A 19350-nucleotide genomic window follows, 5' to 3' on the forward strand; every position below is an offset into this window, starting at 1 on the left:
CAGTATATATTTTGATCACACTTCAGAGGATGCACATGGATGTGGTGTATTGAATTCCAGGGGACTTTAGGAAACTCAGCAACTCTCAAGCTTAGGCCTTATGATCATCACTTAGGGGAAGAAAAAAAATCCACTTACATCATTTTACATTATATATTATGCATACTCTGCATGTGTGAAGCACAGCATATTTAGTATTCCAATATTTTCTAAGACTGGAGTTTAATCTTCACCACCACCTCTTAAGGATTGAAGTAACTAACTGTAATTTGACTTTGCAATATAAATTTAATTCCTAAATAACAGTCCTTGTTAGATTCTTCTTTATGGTATACATGTTGATTTCTTCTATTCATATCTTAATTGTGCAACAACTCTAAATTTATAATATTCTAATTCTCATGTGGCATAATTGACTTATAGACTTTAGCATGATGTAACTTTAGAAAAACAGCCAATGGCAGGTTTTCCTAAATATCTGCTCTAGCTCAGGTGTTCCCAAACTGGGGGTTTAGACCCCTCAGGGGATCATGAGGTTATTATATAGGGAGTTGCAAGCTGTCAGCCTGCACCCCAAACCCTGCTTTGCATCCAGCATTTATAATGGTGTTAAATATATTTTAAAAGTTTTTTTTAATTTATAAGGGTGCAGGGAGAGTCACACTCAGAGGCTTGCTATGTGAAAGGGGTCACCAGTACAAAAGTTTGAGAACCATTACTCTAGCTCAAATAGGAAGTATTCAGAAAAGCCCTATGACTTGTGTTATATCAGCAGTCAGACTTGATCACAGTAGTCCATTCTGGTTTTCTAATGTATTTGTTTTTAAATGAATATAACATTTAAGAAGAAGAGAAGAGGCCTTGCATAAAACATCCATGCTCTGTATTAAAGTAATGTGTAATTTTAAGAACACACACACAGTCTGGAGAAGAGGTGTTTGTCTCCATTTGTCTTAATTGTGCTTTAAAGCACCATGGCACATACACATATACTTAAATAGTACATTTGTCTCCTGACATGTTTAGGCTAGGTCCAAAGCATTTTTGTCTATGAAATAATGGGAGTAAGAAGGGTTCTTCAGGATTATCTCTTGGCATCTAGTTGCGCATTGCTTGCCTATCCTAAACTCTCATTCAAATCAGTGGGAGTTTGGTGTGTGCAAAATATATCAGGCCCCTTAACGATACAAAGTAAAGTTCTTAACAAAATGTATGGAGTAGCATTTTAGGCCACAAGTAGTCCCACTGACTAATGAGCACACTAGTAGAGCAAGTAATCTTTATTCACATTCAACATTAGAATGTAGCCTCAACTGAGATTATAGATAATCAGAAATAAGAGGACACATTTAGCAATTCAGAGATCTAAGTTTTATTGTTTAGTCCACTGCCCCAAGTGGACATTCATCTTTAGTATAAATCCATTGTCTTCAGTGTCTAACATTATAGGTATCCATTCTATAAAACATGATTAGACAGTCCACACAAACAAGATCTGATTTAATTTCTTGCCTGAAGAAGTTCTGTTGATGGCAAAACTCAAATTTCCTTCAGGAGTTATAGCCCAGGATTGAGCCACTGATTTATTTTAAAAAAAAATTAACAATGTGACTTTCATTACAGTGCAAAACCAGATTCTTTCTTGGAAAGTAGGAACAATTATAAATCTAATGAAAGAATCCCTGAGTGCCATTCAGAAAAGAATCATCAATGATTAATATTGATCCTTAAGAGGAAAAAAAAAGGGAGGGGGGAGAGATTGTTGTTACAAGCACTTAGTGAATTTTGAGGGCTACTACTTCATTTAAAGTTGAGATTTGATATGGGATCCTCACGCATTCACTTCAGATTTTTTCAGAAAAATATTGGTCAGAAACAAATTCTATTTTAAATAGAATGTAAAAAATTTAGTAATACAATACAAGTTATCACAATTTTGAGGAAAGTGACCCAGATTCAGCCATGGTGTAAACACCAATAGTTTCAATGGAGTTGTGCCTGCTTACATCAAGGTTGAAGTTGGCCAACACAAGGCTATTTGAAAAAGATAGTACAAAAAAGTCGAAAGTGAAAAAAAAGTTTTTTTTCCCCCAAACATTTTACAAAGACTTCTTAATATTGTTTAAAAAAAAAAAAAGTCATACCATAGGAAACTCAGAATACTAAAGCAACATTACTGCAGTTGCCACAAAAGTGCATAAATGGTTAATATAAAAGCTCTGTCCCTACCTGCACATTGAAAAATGACTTTAAAAAAAAAAAGTAAACTCTCCACTGTTCTCCCCAAAATTGCTTTAAAAGGGTCATACAGTCGCAGCTTGTTTTTGTTTTACAGATGTTTAAAAATACAAGTTTCTAGTAATTTAAAAAGTGTAAGATGTTTTACAAGAGAATTTAGAAAGATGTATCAATGTTCATAAAATATTTTAAATTGTCCTTTACATTTTGTTTAGCCTGGATTAGTAATTTTCTAATACGCCAGGCTGATGTTGGGGTTTCTTAAAGCAATGGCATTAGATTAAAATGAAACTCAAGCTGCTCACATTCTGATAATTTTCAGAAAGGCAACCAGTAAATTTAGCCCTTAGCCTATCTTTCTATATCCAAACTCATGACCCTTAACATTATCTGCTCTGTCAAACCTTCTTTAGCACATTTGGTGTGTTTTAATAGAAAAAGCTTTGCTTTACAATGCTACATTACATTTATAGCTTTGGCTTACTTGGTTATACTGTACTTAATGTTATGAAGTGCTACATACATGTAATACAATATTTTGAACTTATTTATACTATAGAATAGTATACGCTAAACTTGCAAAGGTGTTCCTCTAAAGTTAACCAGACAAAGGCAAAGAGATATTTTAGGCAAATGTCAGATTTTAGACAAACATAAGAACTTTAAAATAAAATTAAAAATACACAGTACACACAACCTGTTTGTTAGTATAACATTTCAGCCAGTTTAGAAAAAGAATCCAGTTCTCTTACCTGGAGCAGCATATAGGCAGAAACCACAACATTTATGTAAAGGGGAAAAACCCAACAAAAAGATAAAATAAGTTTTACTCAAGCTAACAAACATGAACTATATTGCTCAATGGGCAAATAATTGCTCTAAAGTCAGGTGAAGACTACACATGTACATCAGCTAAAGAGTACCGTATGTATTTATGCCAGTGAGGCCATAGGCTTCATCATGGTTAAAATGGAAGAAATTAAAAATACAATTATGATAAAATATTGTTGCATTCCTACACTACATATTTTGGTGATTCAGTTTAAACCCTCAACTTAGCAGCAGAGTAATTTCCTTGTAATCCAAATTTGAAACATATGGATGAATTTGGCCAACTTTCTTATCTGGTTTGGAGGTCTCCCTTGAAGTGAGTGTACTATGACTGTGTTAGACTGTAGAGAAACACCTTACTTTGCCCGTTATGGCTACTTTGAAGCATCTACCTGCATACTTGAATTATAATTAAACAGGGGGTGGCAATAGTTTGAGACCCCCCTAAACAGTGGATGTATTACTAGGTGGTGAATCGTTAGAGACTGCTTTGGATTTAAGACCACAGCAAGCAAAGACCTGATTCCCCAAGGTTTTTTGGGCAAATCGGAAGTACATTATGTGGCCCATTGCAACAAAGGACACAGAAATAAGCACCAGTAAGCCGAAAGCTTCAGGGTTGGGGGCCAGGATGACCATGATGAAATGCAGCAGATCAAGAAGGTAATTCATGGAGTTTTGGACACCGTTTATAATGCCTCTTTCAGACTCTATCACATTTTCTTGGAGCAACTGTGTGACAGTCAAATCAAAGGACCAGAGGCCTATGGGGAAAAACAAAAAACAAAGAAAAACCTTAATTTATATCAAAGGTTAGATTTTCAAAGGGTCTCATTCTACAGTTATTTCTTTACCAACCCAATCTTCATTATAATAAGCACTGATTTGAAGTCAAACATCTGGGTCAAGTTGTGCTCTCATCTGACTTGAATAGATTTCCCACCAGTGTAACTAAGGGCAGAATTTGGCCCTTTGCTGCTATTTCTTATAGAGAGAACTGGTGCAACACTGAATCAAGTATGCCTATCAAACAATGCTTTGTACAACAATCCTTTCCTTCTTAAGGAGAGAATGGAAACAGTCTAGGATTGTGAAAAAAAATCTGGATTATATGACACCCACACTAAAACTGAGTAAGGTAAATATTGTACCTTTAACTAGTTTAAATTCCCCATGTGCAAAAGAGAAAAATGTACAGATACAGCAAGATTAATTTTACTTTGGAAAAAAGTTAAAGAAATTTAGAGCACATCATGTAGACTATAACCAAAGTCTACTTATTGTTTAAAGAATTTTTCATTCCAGTTGTCATCTCCATTTAAGGTTTGTGACTGTAATAAATAGTTCTGTCCTGTGGAGAGATTAATGTGTTTGGTGAGGGGGCGGAGGGGGGAGAGAGAAAGAGTGCATGTTTTCAACTGTAAACACTGCAGGAAAGTTTGATTTCAAGGAGAAACTTATTGTAGTAGCTCCTGTGCCTGATTAATCTGTTTATTTAAGTTTTGAGGGTAACCCTAAATGCATGCAAGCCAAGTATTTTTCTCCTCCCAAAAGAACAAAAGTATAGAGAAGCTGTAAGAGCCATACTATAAAATGATAGTTATACGTTGTTTCATTCATGCAATTAAATTGTTCTGCTCTTTGATTCTGTTGAGGTGTTAATACTAGGCTGTCTAGCAAATCCTCAAAGCTTTAATTAGATGTTATCAAATATATAGCAATTTTAATTAAACATCTGCAAATACTTAACTCCATCTCATGAGAGATTATACTACATATGTTTACAAAGGGTACTGAGTAAAGAAACTTACGACTTAATGAAGGCATTGTGCAATATTATACACAAGAAAGTAGGTGCTACGGTAACTACATAGACAAGACTACTGCAATATCGAATACCACTCATAACAAGTCTAAAACTTGTAAGAGTCATGCAGTCAATCCTGGGTTCTTTATTAAAATCTGAGTTTAACAAAAAGGATCTACAACTAATAAAGCTCTAATAGAATTAAAAATAAGCACAGATTAGAGATTTTAATAGACAGACATTACTTACCAACTCTAGCAGCAATGACTCCTGCAAACAGAAGACTAACAGAGATTAAAGGCACAGAGTCAGAACTCATCTCTAGGTCACTGTTAACAGAGCTAGACCTGTTTAACCAGTTGTGCATTCCAGTTGTAAAGGATATTTCAGACATATCAGCTGGAAGTGCAGTAGGCAATGATTGTCCTTCCAATAACCTGGTACGGATGTCAGCAAATGGGGAAACAGTCAAATCCAAAGGACTACCAGGCATGAACACAGAAATCACACATAAGACCAAGCAGGTAAACTGGGCTATTCCAGAGATGAAGCCTGTGCGAACTAGGCCACATTTGCGACGGAGCCAGGTAAAGGCTACTGTTCCCATGATTCCAGTTATGGCCGAAGCCCCCATCAGAAGGCTTAGCACAGAACCACTCAAACCCTGAGTGTATGCATAACCCGTAGTAATGCAATCAAAGCCCAGAACGGTCATATAGAGGAATGCAAGACCCAGGCCTGCAAGAAACACAGGTTGGTTGTAGTATGCAACCCATCCATCACGAAATGTGATGAAAGGTTCAGCAATCCGGGCACTACAGCTGATTTCCTTCTCCTGATGGGGCTCAAAGACTGTTACATCTTTCTCACCAATTAACTGGACTCCTTCAGTGGGCTTCAATTCGCTATCTGTAAAACAGAAACAACTATTAAGTGCTTTCCTGCAAAAGAACAATAGGAGAATAGCTCATTATGTTGTATGTATTTAATAAAGGTGCTTCGTTTCTAGGGAGGTTTGTCATTTTAAATATATTCTGGTTAATTATGTTACAAAAACAGCTTTGTTAAAATTATCATATTTCACATTCTACCCATGCCCTTAAATCCAGAAAGGAATAGGGGAACCAAAAAAAAAATAAAGCTAATTTCCATTGATTTAAAAAGCAGCTTGTTGTGTCACATTGGTGAAGAGAGAGTAGCCTACTCTCTCTTCTCACACTAGGTTTCTTGTGAAATGTGAACACTAAGCAATGGCTTGTGTGAAATAATTTGCTTAATGATGACACAACTAGGTACTTATATATGGGCTTTTAGTGTTCAAAACACTACAACAATTAAAAACGTTCAATGCCCCATGGGGTAGGTAAGCAAATGTTGTTATTCCCCATGTTACTGGTGGCTAAAACCAACATAGAGAAGTTAAGTGACTTGCTGAAGGCTACTTATGGAATCTGTGTAATAGCTGGGATTTTAATACAGACATTCTTGATTTCCAATCCTAGACACTCACACCATGCCAGGTTCTCATTTTGTTGCAAACTTAAAGCCAGGAGAGTTGGCAAAGGTTGAAAAAGCCTTTCAGCTAGAGTGGAAGCCATCTGACACTTTGTGGATGGCTGAACTTTAGTATGTGTTCTGGAGTTTTTTTGAACGTAAAGCTTTGCACAAATCCCTGCAAACTGGAAGGCCTGTGTGAGGCATATTTACAGTCCTAACAAGTCTAGTTTTAAACCAAGTCAAAATAGTGGGGAATGAGACAGGTTTTCCAAACACTGCCAGTTGCTAAGTTTGTCCTTAGTCTTAAGGACCTCAAAGAAGCCTCATTCAGAGCTCCAAGGAGCTGTACTCACCTTTTAACCTCTTAACTTCACCCCATCAACCTGTGTTGTCACCAACCTCTTGGCATAGGAGAGGTGACAAGGTCTGTTTTTGGAGCACATCACCACTGCTCCAGTATTAACCCCAAGGCACTCTCCTCCACAGAGGCTAAATGTGCTCTCTCAGGAGTCCCATGCACTGCTGGTTGGGGAGAAAAGCACTCAGGGAATGTTACTATCTGGGATCTCCTAAACTGTAGTGTGTGGTTCTAGCAGTAGACTGCTACATGGCCTCATCCTTCACCATCTTTTTACTCTAACATTAGATTATAAATCATCCTAGAGTTTACAAAGAATGTATTTCTTCTTACAATGGCCGCACCCATATGTCCCCCAGGAACTACTCTGGGTCCCTTCTTAAGAACCCTAATCAAACCGTAAGTCTTCGAAAGGACAGTCCTCATTTAGTGGTACTCTAAATGTGAGGTATCTTTTTCCAGCTACTGCAACAAATTCAATATCCTTGGTGGGTGTTTGGAAGCTCTGTGTTTCTTAGGTGCTTTGAGGGGTATTTCCCTGATAGACATCTCCCTTTTTCCAAAGGGAAAAATATTCTTTAGACTCCATATTCCAACATCTTCCACATTTTTGATACATTCTATAATTAAAACTGGCTAGTTTAATAAACCAATTCAAGGAGAGAGTACCAAAATGTCCATTTTTTGGCTGCTGTTTATGGGGTATTCCAGCCATCTGCAACCTCAAATATTGTTACTCAAAACTAAGTTAATTGGTAATGACACCCGACACTAAAACAAGTTGCTCTTAACAGTAAAGAATAAAATCCTGAAAAGTATCATTAAGCAAAAACACTAAAATGGTCTATCTGAGAATAAAATGGAAAATCAATAGTACCAAAACTGGAAACCATTCATGTAGTGTATATAATCAATTTTAAAGATATCATTGATACCTTTCTGTACATTCAGTTGTTTCAGCTCTGATTCCTCAATTTTTGAAGTAGCTTTCAAAGCTAGAGCAGGGGTTTTCTGGTAGACTTTCCAGAGCAGCAGATATTCCAAACACATAGACAACAGGTTCCAGCCAGAAATGAAGCCACAGCCAATCACTGGTGAGCCAAAGGTCATTATTTGGCCAACTGCCATTGGGGCCAAGATATTGGTCAGCTGGTCAATTCTTCGTATTGTAGCATTCATATCTATAATATACAATTTGATAAGCAAAATATTAATGAAAACTTACAGCAGAAGTATTCATTTTAATCTTCTATTACATATACATAAGCCAAATCCCAGTCCCTACAAAAACCAATAGCAAAGCGCCTATTGACTTCACTGGGACCAGGATTTAGCCCTTATGTATAATACTTCTGTCTCTGATGAAAATTAGTTTAATTGTATTGGGCTAATCAAACTAAACTCCCACTGCGGTCACAGAGTTTTGTCAGAGATGTTCATGATTGGGCATACTGGGATTAAAGTAAGCGGGATGAAAAATTATCAGATGTCTTCAGAATAATACTCAAATGATTCCCCTTTCATCAAAGATCACTATGTACTCCTGGCCCGATTCTGAAGCAAATCTCCTGAAATTAGTGGGCGCACCAAATACAGAATGGATCATGCCCTATGAAAAAAAAATTTCTGTAATGGACGACAGAAGTTTCTTAAACTATCTGTACAATACTGAAACATGTATTACTTGGCTTCCTCAGCTCACCTCTCTCCAATTACAAATGACCATATAAATACCCATTCTGATAGCAACAGACCTTTGATATGACTAAGTTTCCTTACTGAGGCACGCAGTGGTCATCAATCATTCTTCAATTTCAGAGAGCAAAGTTCTCTCTCTCCCTTCTGTTCCACTCATGCACATTTAGATGCAGTCCTCTTGGGTTTAGATATTAATATATAGCTCATGGTTCCATTCTAATAATGGGAAGAAGAGTCCTCCCTCTTCCCTCCCCTGACCCCATAAACTTTTGCCTTACTTTCCCCACCAAGTTGCTGTGCATATAGCAGTGACTAATCTTTATTTGCAATGAACTGGTGCCATTAGGAATAACTTTATAACTAAAAGCTCTGGAAGAGGCTTCCATCTTTAACTAAGGAGGTAGTGGAATCCCCGTCAATGGAGCTTTTAAGAACAGGTTGGACAAACCTGTCGGGGATGGTCTAGATTGACCTTGGTTCTGCCTCAGTGAAGGGGGCTAGACTTGATGACCTCTCGAGGTCCCTTTCAGCCCTACATTTCTGACTGTTCTGTGGCCAACAGAAGTCACTGCATGCTCAACTCTCTCCACCCCTCTCAACAGGCCACACATGTAGGTGCTTAAATACAGATAAGAGCCTAATTTTAGAGTCCTATTTTGGAAAATCTTGGCCTAAGATTTCTGTAAAAACATGAACCAAGGATAAACCAATATACTGAGGTTTCCCCGAGTCTGCAGACAGCCTGAAATTGCTTGTTCCTTTCAAGGAATTAACTCTGAAATCTAATGATAAATTAAGTGTCAGTATTAATAGCCAATTCACTGCTGATCAAAGCACACAAGACAGAGGTGTCTTCACACATGAAGACCTGCCCGATCTACTGAGAGAGAGAGAAGATTGTTTCAGCAAGAAGCTTGGGAAAGTAGTATTCCCCCCCACCCCAAATGAGTTAGAAGGGAAGCCATATGGGAATCAAGATGGAGAGAACCATCTGGGATATGTGAGGAGAGAACACAATAGCTTTTATTTGCCTGTTCTGCTAAATTACATAGCTGTGTGCCTTCTTTGTGAAAAGAGTATGAACAGAAATATGTTCTTTTGGCCTTTGGTCATTCTGCATATTTCACAATCAAGGTAAATATTTTACCGATGTTCCTTACAATATAATCTTTGTTTTGTTTTAGATACTAGTATAACTAATTAAAAAGAAAAGAAAACCACAGAAACAAAACCCTCCTTGGGAGAAGTTTATAAAATTAGAACAGGTTTTCTGTGTGAGGTATTTGTTTGAACCAGAGTTGCAAGAAGGAATGTGCTGGAACCGATTGCCTCATTTCCGAGGCAATCGTACAGAACACAAATGGTCATATGATGCTGCATTAATCTGTCAGAATTGAGGAAGGACAAAAAAAGGCAATACTGTCTCTATTACATTACACCTATTACATGATAGGTCTCCCCAGGGGTGACATGCACCTCTTCTTGTGTTAGGAAGCAGAGAAGGGATGCGATTTGTCTGTATACAGACAAGAAAGATTATTGAGAACCATAAACATTAAGGCTCTGCAAGGGAACTTCCAACAACTTCTGTGTGTTTGAAGAAACTTAAAGATATTAAGACACTACTGCTCTACAGAAGGTAATTGCTAAGAAACTACTGCAAGGTCAAAATAGGGGACTAAGAGGGAGTTTGTAATTTGAGAAATTAAAATTATACATCAGAAAAGGTTACAAATTGTGCACTTTCTTTGCCTAATAAGAAGGTTACTCTAATGTTCTCTGGATACGGGAATCCCTTGGTAATAAATGTTGATAAATCTTAATAGTAAATGCATTGACTAACAGGATATGATTGAATATTAAACACTAAACACAGATGATTTGATGAAATTATATATTTGGTTTGCAGAAATAAAACTGATCTCTCTCAATAGTGTTAGAGTTGGATTAAAACTAGAACTAGATAGTTACCTAGCCATAAAACTATGTTGTAATCAGAGTTTTACAACAGTCATTTCTAATCTCTGTAAATATAGTGAGGAATATGGTAGGGGGAAAGCTGCCCTTTTAAACTGTTGTTCTCTCACAGCTCCTGGAACATGGAACAATGTGCTGACTTCAGGGTAAAACTGCAGTCTGTTAAAAATCAAGCCCGCATGTTAAGACACTTTTAGATAGTAGAAATAATGTATTTCACCTGCCAATTTGCTTCTGTCTTCACCTGCAACCACAACAATCCAGTCTCTCTGAATTGTGATTGTTGTGGCAGTGCTGGCCAAATTTGCAATATTTGCTATTGTGATAACCAGGATATAGCACATGGTCTGGAGGAAAGGAAAGAAGACGTGTTAAACATGAGTAAAATGATGGACCAAGTTAATGACTGAAAAGACACCATGACTTTCTTGGACAACCAAAATTATAGTTCTGTATTTTAAACCATTTCACATAAACATTACTTTTCAGACAGTACAATGATATGAACATTTAAAAAAAAATTATTAAAGAGGTATGTTCCCTGTGCCCTTTTGCAACAAAGCTAAAAACAGTAAGTAGGATTTAATGGCCTGATCCTGCATCATTGAAGCCAATGGCAAAACCTCCATTGACGTCCATGAGTGCAGGAAGAGACTCACTGGGCAGATCCTCAGTTGTAAGAGCTGTATTGGAGTCAAACTAACTACTGGTAGTTACTTTCCTTTATTAGTGACATGTAAGGAGTCTTAAATTTGAGCACTTACAAGAAGCCATCCAGAGTATAAGGTCAAAAGTTGGGTCTTAAACAAGAAGACAATCATCAGGATGATACCACACAGGATGACAGATGCATTCTGTACAACCAAGGAAGTCTGAGCCACTGTTTCAGATAAAAAAAAAGTTTATAGAATCTGTGGATATTCCCCATCTTCATCTTTGGAATTATTTTTTTCCTATGAAAGCTATATTCAAGTCCTTCTCCCTCCCTCCCCATTTTCTCTTTTAAAAATTAAGTTATTTACAAGGTAAACTGTTTAGTGTTCAGAGATCTCATTTTAACTTTGAATCATCTACACACAGAATCAAATTCATTCTTCATGTCGTTCCACTGACCTAATAGTGTAATACAATAAGAGAAAAGTAGGCATTTTCCTCCATTCAGCAGGACTTCAAAACAAACACTGTTTTTAAAAAAGCGAGTATTATTGTGTAAATACTTTAAAATTAATTTTAATTTTACAGAACAGATTTTCAATTAGCTACATAATATGTACTCTTCAGTCACCTCAACATTCAAGAGTAACAAATTACAAAGGCAGTTATAATATACAGTGTGGAATAGACTCAGACTTTAAGGTCAGAAGGGACCATTATGATCTAGGCTGACCTCCTGCACAAAGCAGGCCACAGAATCTTACCCACCCACTTCTATAACAAACCCCTAGCCTATGTCTGAGTTATTGAAGTCTTCAAATTGTGGTTTGAAGACCTCAAGCTGCAGAGAATCCTCCAGCAAGTGACCCATATTTCTAGACAGATGGAATCAGCAAGGAAGTGTTAAATTATGTTGTCAGATTACTGGATTCCAGAACTGATTCTGCAGTCCTTATTCAGGCAAAATTCACATGGATTTCACCTTCTCTCTCTAGCTACAATTAGAGTTTTGTATGAGGAAGGAATAGATCAGAGCCTAAAATTGGTGTTCTCTTATCTTTGAGATTATCCATATAGAATTATTTAGTCCATTATTATTCTGAAATATTTATAGATGTTAGTAAATTAAGCCTGGTTTTCATATTTAACCAGAGGATCTTTCTAGCGTGCCATTATGCAGACAGCTGCTTTAGATGGCTTCCTCTTCTGACTCTGATTTGAGTCACCCCATAATAGGTAATAGCAGCCTTAGTGGAGGCTAACCTTTAAGCCTTGAGTTCTTGTCCACCCAATCTCCGATAATGGCTCCCAAAAGGAGAACTGATCCTGCCACAACCAGTCCATAGACAGCAGTCAAGAGTAGGCTGTTTCCATAAAGTTCAACCAGAAAGACAGACACTGCAAAGTGCCACATCCGATCTCCCTTTAATAAGAAAAAAGTTGATATCAGTATTTGCATTTTGCTAGATGGTAGCTGATTTCCATGTTTTAATAGCTCCACAAAGAATACCTGTGCTAACATGGCATTTAACAACTTGGTTACTTCCTTCCCGCCCATCCCTCCCGCTCCTAATATAAGCCCTTTCTGCCATTCTGTGCATGGAGCACCCTCCAATGTCAATGGGAGCTTGGGTCCAAATCAATACTATTACTGGTCCCAATTAATGTTGGTTATCCTCAATATGTCATAGTACCAAAGGCTTTCTATGGTAATATTATGAGCCAAAATTCTGTCCTCAGTTACAACCAACAAGCCTAAGAAAGGACTAAGTTTCATGAAGATTCTTCATCACAGAAACTTATCCTCATCAATGCTCTTTTAGAAAATGTAACTTTGTCCATGTGATACTAAAGTTTCCAAGGGTGAAACTAAGCAACTGTCATCTATTCTAGCTGTTCAAGTTTAAAGTAATACTACCAACTTTAATCAGCACTTCTGTCTGAATACATTTCACCTACAAAATACCTTCTAAGACAACTGTTAACTGAAAGAGAGCAGAGAATAAGTTGATTTCCTAGGTAGTCCGTTTTACTGTTTCTGTTGTGTTGTTTCCCCTGTAGAGGGCCAGACTCTGGCATTTGTATGGAGCTTCTACTTAGGAAAATGTGATTGGAAAACCACAAGTTAGTAGGGAGATGGGTGGTAAGTTTTGAACATGAAATCTAGTCAATTTCTAAAATCTGGTTTCAAGTTAAGCATCCTTAAGTTTCCAACAGAAGAGTGGTATTTAGAAATAATTTATCCTTCCTGTATTGTAGTACCAAAAACTATTGCAATTGCTATCACAAGTTAAGAACAACTAAGTGTTAAAGATATTCAAGGATCTAGTGTAAAGGCAGCCATTCTTAAATTTTATTCAAAACAAGTTTCCATTATTGTGATTTAATAACAATGCTGTGCAATACGCATATATCCACAGCTCGCCATTGAATATTTTATTTTCCCTTTATTTAGGCCACAAAATTTAGGTCATTAGCTCATTTTACTTTAGAAGTATATTGCAACAACTGCATTACAGAAGTTGTAGTGTACTACTGCAGACATAATTTGGTTAAGGAGAGTCCCTAATGGTAATCTATTATAGAATATATATTCTTCAGTTATCAGCCTCTTGAAATCATTTTCTGCGCAGTACAGAGGACTCTGAAATGCAGAGTGTTCCAAGTTTGTTCCAAAAAAAAAAATTTTTTTTTAAAGACCAGAAACTGAGTAATCTAACAAATTGAACAAGATGGCAATAAAAGAAAAGGCCTCCAAAGTGTCACTCAGTTTGGGACCAAATTAATTGTTGCTGAAAGTCCAGGGAAGTAGCAGCAGTATACCCCAGTGATGAATTTGGCTTTTGGGATTTGTTAGAATACATGAACTGAGGCTCTTCTGGAGATGGGTTGCTCCAAACACTCACAAATTTAAAAGCTTTATCATTTATGCAATTGCCTGTGATGGCTGTCAGAAGCAGGGCCACATAGATTTTTGGGGCTCAAGACAAAATCTGAAACTGAGGCGCCTGTGGAGGGAGGGTTGGAGAGCAAGTCTACCCCACATTCACCTTGCAATGGTAGATGTCCTGGGGATCTGGGCCCACTCACTCCTGGCATTGTGATCTTTTGCACAGAATCACACCACCACTCAAGTTTGGTCTTGCCACCCCCACCGTAATGGACATGCAGCTGGGATAAACATAAGCAGTGATGTGACTCTATACACCAGATCACAATACCATTCACTCAAATTCCACAGACTTGGGACCTCTCAGACAGGCAGACCCCCAACAATTGACTTGATTTCTCCATATACAAGGACCAAAAAAAAAATTCCCTCTGTAACATGCTATGCTTACTTTCCTTATTTGGGAGGGGTATGTGTAAAACTATGCATAATTTAATTCTTTCATAAATGGAAGTTAAGTGTCTTTCTGAATCAAGAACTCAATACGATTCAAGCTACAGTACTTCTTATTCAACTTTCACATGTATGTAGGTGGTCTCTGAACCCTAAATTCTGGCTACCCTATTATGAAATTAGTGCTTTCTTCTGAACTAAATTTCTACCTGAATGAACAACAATGCAGACCTGATATACTTCTATTCCTGCATCTAAGTTTTAGTTGTTGAAATTGATTAATTAAAAAAGGAGCTTTATGGAACCCCCACTCCTGTCCACATACACCTTTTTAAATATTGAAAATGATGCACCGTGACAGCTATTACTCTCAAGGTAAAACCCTGGCCTCACTGAAGTCATCAGCAAACTGCAATTGACTTAAATGCACTCAAGATTTCTCCCTCAGTATCTGCAGGCCAATATCTTGCTACTGGAGACTAAGAACCCAAATACATATTAAGTGTAGCCTTCTCTTGGTTCCCTACGCCTGTACTACATTGTATGAACATGGACATTACTCTTTAGCTTTTATTAACGCAAAAAAATTAAAAAGCAGTTTTGTCTTGTTTACACTGTGATTCTGTAGCAGTAGCTTTGAGCAGCCTCAGCAGTTTAGGAGTTCATTAACTGGGCATTTTCATCCATTGTGTTCACCCACAGTCCTTTCATGCTACTCCACATTGCCTCAACTTCTCCAAAGCTAGCTGTTTTCAACGGGGGAAGCACACTGGTTTTCGTTTTGGGGCTGTGTTTTTTACTATCAACTTAAAAAAAAAAGTCAGAGATCAATTAATTGCACAGAACAAGAGGGAATTGAAAATTAAGCAGCACAAACAGAAAGTAACAACCCAGTTATGCATTTTTAAACTACACCCAGGACTCAGGGAATTTTGATAGTAAATTTAGCCTTAATACACGGGTACTGGAACAATTTTTATAGTGGGGGTGCTGAGAGACATTGAACCAAACTGTAAACCCTGTATATAAGGGAAGCCATTTCAAGTCAGGGAGTGCTGCAGCACCCCTCCCCCCCTCTAGTTGCAGGACCTATGCCTTACTGAAAAGGCAGAAGCACATAACAGGCTTAATCCTGCTATTCTTGAGATCTTTCTAATCATTCATAACATGGATATTAAACCCTATTTATTTCTGCATGAATGACAGCTATTATCCTAACCATTCCTCTTTTAATGACAGTTTGATGATTTTAGCACTGTATAGTACTACTGCATATAGTTGATAGAATAAAGTTTAAGGCCCTGATCCCAGAGGTATTTAGGTGCCTAATTTCTATTGATTTCAAAATACCTCTGTGGAACTGGGCCTAAGGCACCAGCTCAGTAGAGCACTTAGCTTGTCCTTGACTTCTGCAGTACTTGAGCACATGCTTAAGTGCTTTGCTGAACTGGGGCTTAACAGTCTTATTCAGGACCTCCTTCAGGTCTCTGAATGATTGTAGAGCAGTGATTCTCAAACTTTTGTACTGGTGACTCCTTTCACATAAGCAAGCCTCTGAGTGTGACCCCCCTTATAAATATATAAAAAGGTATTTTTAATTTAACACCATTATAAATGCTGGAGGCAAAGCAGGGTTTGGGGTGCAGGCTGACAGCTCACAACCCCCCACATAATAATGTCCCAACCCCCTGAGGGGTCCCAACTCCCAGTTTGAGAACCCCTGTTGTAGAGATAAGAAACAAGTATGTTTAATCAGTTACAGTTTCTTCCTGTAAGCAGGTGCTTAACATGGAAGCTAATTATGTTTTCCCCAACTAGAGTAAAAGAGGTTTATCTATACAAGATTAGATATTCTGAATACATATCACTGATATTGCAGAATGAAAGCTATACAAAAGCCATCTCAGAGATCTGGGTTGATATGTTTCCATCTTGAGGGGCAGAGAAAAAAAAACAAACAAAAACAACTTTCCCCTTCTCTATTATTGAAAGTCTTATTTTAGGCTCCAAAGAGGAATTACTGTGGGTTAAAGAACTTTTTAGACAAGTACAGGACTGAGTCTTAAAAGTTAGACTAAACGTCTGTTGCTTAAAAGGAGTTTTCCTGATTAAGGCCAGCGGATTCAGACCCTCAATTGGGTTTTTGAAATCAATAAAGGTGTATAGTGTTTAATACTGCTATAAAGCTGATGTTTTTCACTCGACTGTTTGCAGTAGTCCAGATTATCCTACATTCTGAGTCAGTCACCCTTATTCATGTTGAATGATACCGTACCTTAATCTGTAAGTAGCCCCTTTGATGGATTTCAGTGGGACCATTCACATAGTAAGGTGCCACTCAATGTTAGTAGAAATAACTAGCAGAACATTGAGCCTGATTCTGCTAAGATGTGCATTTTGTTGACTGAACATACTACTTCTCATAACAGCAGTAGCACCAACGAAGTCTTTGGACTAAAATAATTCTTTGCTATATTGTACGCATTTAAACCAAAAGTTTACTGTCTCTCTCCAGGCCTTCTTAGGAGAGACACAACTGTGATTCTTTACATTAATGAAAGTGAGTTATACAATCTTGTACTCCTAGAACAGTGTGCTCAGTGCTGTACAAAGTACATACCAAGCCAGTCTCTGCCACAGAGATTTTACAAATTAGTACAGACATAGAAAGACAAGTTACTTTAAAAAAGTGCTTTTACTCATCTTCATAATTAATACTTGTCATTCACTTGCAAGATACTGGATTAAGATGATATTAAACAATGTAGCATTTCTCAGGCTAGATTTTGCCACTTTGTATGATTTTAATGAACTGGGAGATACATTTAATCCAAATCAATTTCTAGATCTAGTTCATTCACCTTGTTAGCAATTTACATTGCTTCAAAGGTTGGTTTAGATATAGGTGAAAGTGTTTCAGTAAATAGGCACTGTGTTACAGGTAAGGATGTTACAGTTTCAGAAAAACAGAGGTTTCTTAAGTACTGATGACTAGGAAATCCATTGTACGACATTCAGTAATTTACATTGATGAGCAGATATAAAAACCCTTCAAATTATAAAAGTCAAGGACAAAGCAGTAAAAATATACTTTGATTAGTAGGGCTCAGTTTTATTGTTATCCTCCACTCACTTTGAGTAGCATTTACTCTCTAACAAACCTTACTGGTTTCAATGACATTCTTCAAGGAGTAAGGTATTACTCAGTGTGCGTGAGGGTAGTGAATCAGGCCCTTAGACAATTGTGAGCACTGCACTTTTATTTATTAGAATATTGCAAATATACTGTACCATACTCTGTGAAGATTACACAGACTGAGATCTCACCACAGCACTTTGCAATTAAGACTTTGCCAAAGACCACCTTCTGTATATAAATTATAGCATGCAGTGCAGTCAAAAGCAGATTAAGGAGGTTCCACTGCATGATGTAACACACACACACACACACACACACACACTTTCTTTTAAAAAATTGTTTTTAACTTACCCAAGTGGACAGTGCATGTCCAAGATAAAGAAGAAACTTTGCAGATGTAAAATAATTGACACAGGATCCTGAAAATGAAATGAGAGATAAATGCTAAAGATGATTCAGATGCATTTTGCCTATTTGGCATCTTCCTTGGTTGCTACTAAATTGTATTAATTTTTAAGTCAGCAATCTCTACACTGCAAAAAAGTCTTTTATCGCAGAAATAAGATAAGATGTTTGCTATACATGTTTTAATTCCACACACTGGAATAGCCACAGCATAGCAGTTGTGCAAGAGAAAAAACATTATACTAAAATGAAGAAACACTGAATGTATCTTAACATGTCTTACTAGCTAAATATGCACAAAGTTTTGCAGCATATTTACATTGTGCAACCTGATTGTACCCCATCCAACTCATCCCACATGCAGTACCAGTGTTTCTCAATGACCAGTCTGCAGAGTCTGACAGAGTTTAGGAAGGCCGGTCCCTGGTATCAAAAAAGGTTGAGAAACACTGCACTACTCCACCAATGCGTGCACCCTTTCCACACAGCACTCTATACACACACACCACACAGACATATTAGGCTCTGGTTCAACCACAAGTCACTAGACTTGATTCAAGAATTAGAGAATGTAATTCTGTGGCCTCTGTTACAGAATCACAGAAAAGTAGGGCAGGAGCCTGAGCCAGCTCAAGCCCCTGGTGGATAGGGGGGCCAAAGCCAAAGCCCAAGGGCTTCAGCCTCAGGCAGGGGGTCTGTAACCTGAGTCCCAATGCCCAGGTCTGAGGCCTTTGGGCTCTGGTCACAGGCCCCAACAAGTCTAAGCCAGCCCTGGCAACCCCATTAAAATGAGGTCCTGATTCACGTTGGGGTCCCAACCCACAGTGTGAGAACCGCTGCACTACATGATCAATAGGAACCTTTCTGGCCTTAAAATCTCTGTATTACCTCCTGCACAGCCCACTGCAGCAGAACCACACGATGCCACGGCCCCCGTAACCCCACACATGTAATGTCACACATCTGAGCGGCATGGGGTGAAGCGCTTGCAAGTGCCATAGCCGTGCACACCCGCACTCCTTCCTGGGCAGCGTACCCCGCAAACGTGCTGCGTCCCTGCTCTACCAGCCACCTGCGGGTCAGCAGCCCCCCGGGCTCCCCGCACGATACTGACCACAGCATCCTGCGCCGCCTGTCTGCTCTGCTGCCCGAGTCATGTCCGCTCGCGCTGCCAGTCCTGTGCCCCAGCCGCGGGCGCAGAGGAGGGGATGCGCGGGGAGCAGGAGGCGACACGGCTTCTCTGAATGTTTGAATTTCCCAACTTAGCTATCACTGTAGCTGAAGTTGGGAAGCGATAGCCTTATGCGCGGGGGCTGGCGGGGCTGCGCTCCACCGGGAACGGGCCCACCTCAGCGCCCAGCTCCTGCGGCCGCTGCGACAGCCGCCTAGCGGCTCGCCACGCT

General features: G+C 38.4%; 1 protein-coding gene across 1 annotated transcript; it reads right to left on the reverse strand.

The window, feature by feature from the left end:
* Positions 1 to 1348: 1348 nt before the first annotated feature.
* Positions 1349 to 19333, reverse strand: SLC40A1 (solute carrier family 40 member 1). The gene is made up of 8 exons (XM_045032266.1): positions 19062 to 19333; positions 17894 to 17961; positions 12324 to 12483; positions 11171 to 11286; positions 10627 to 10753; positions 7667 to 7912; positions 5126 to 5785; positions 1349 to 3833 (listed from the first exon to the last, which is right to left on the reverse strand). The coding sequence occupies exons 1-8, from the start codon at positions 19102 to 19104 to the stop codon at positions 3514 to 3516; spliced, it is 1740 nt and encodes a 579-aa protein (XP_044888201.1). The 5' UTR covers positions 19105 to 19333; the 3' UTR covers positions 1349 to 3513.
* Between the last annotated feature and the right edge of the window lie 17 nt (positions 19334 to 19350).

The sequence above is a fragment of the Mauremys mutica genome, chromosome 10 (genome assembly GCF_020497125.1).
Source record: "Mauremys mutica isolate MM-2020 ecotype Southern chromosome 10, ASM2049712v1, whole genome shotgun sequence".
Lineage (NCBI taxonomy): Eukaryota > Metazoa > Chordata > Testudines > Geoemydidae > Mauremys > Mauremys mutica.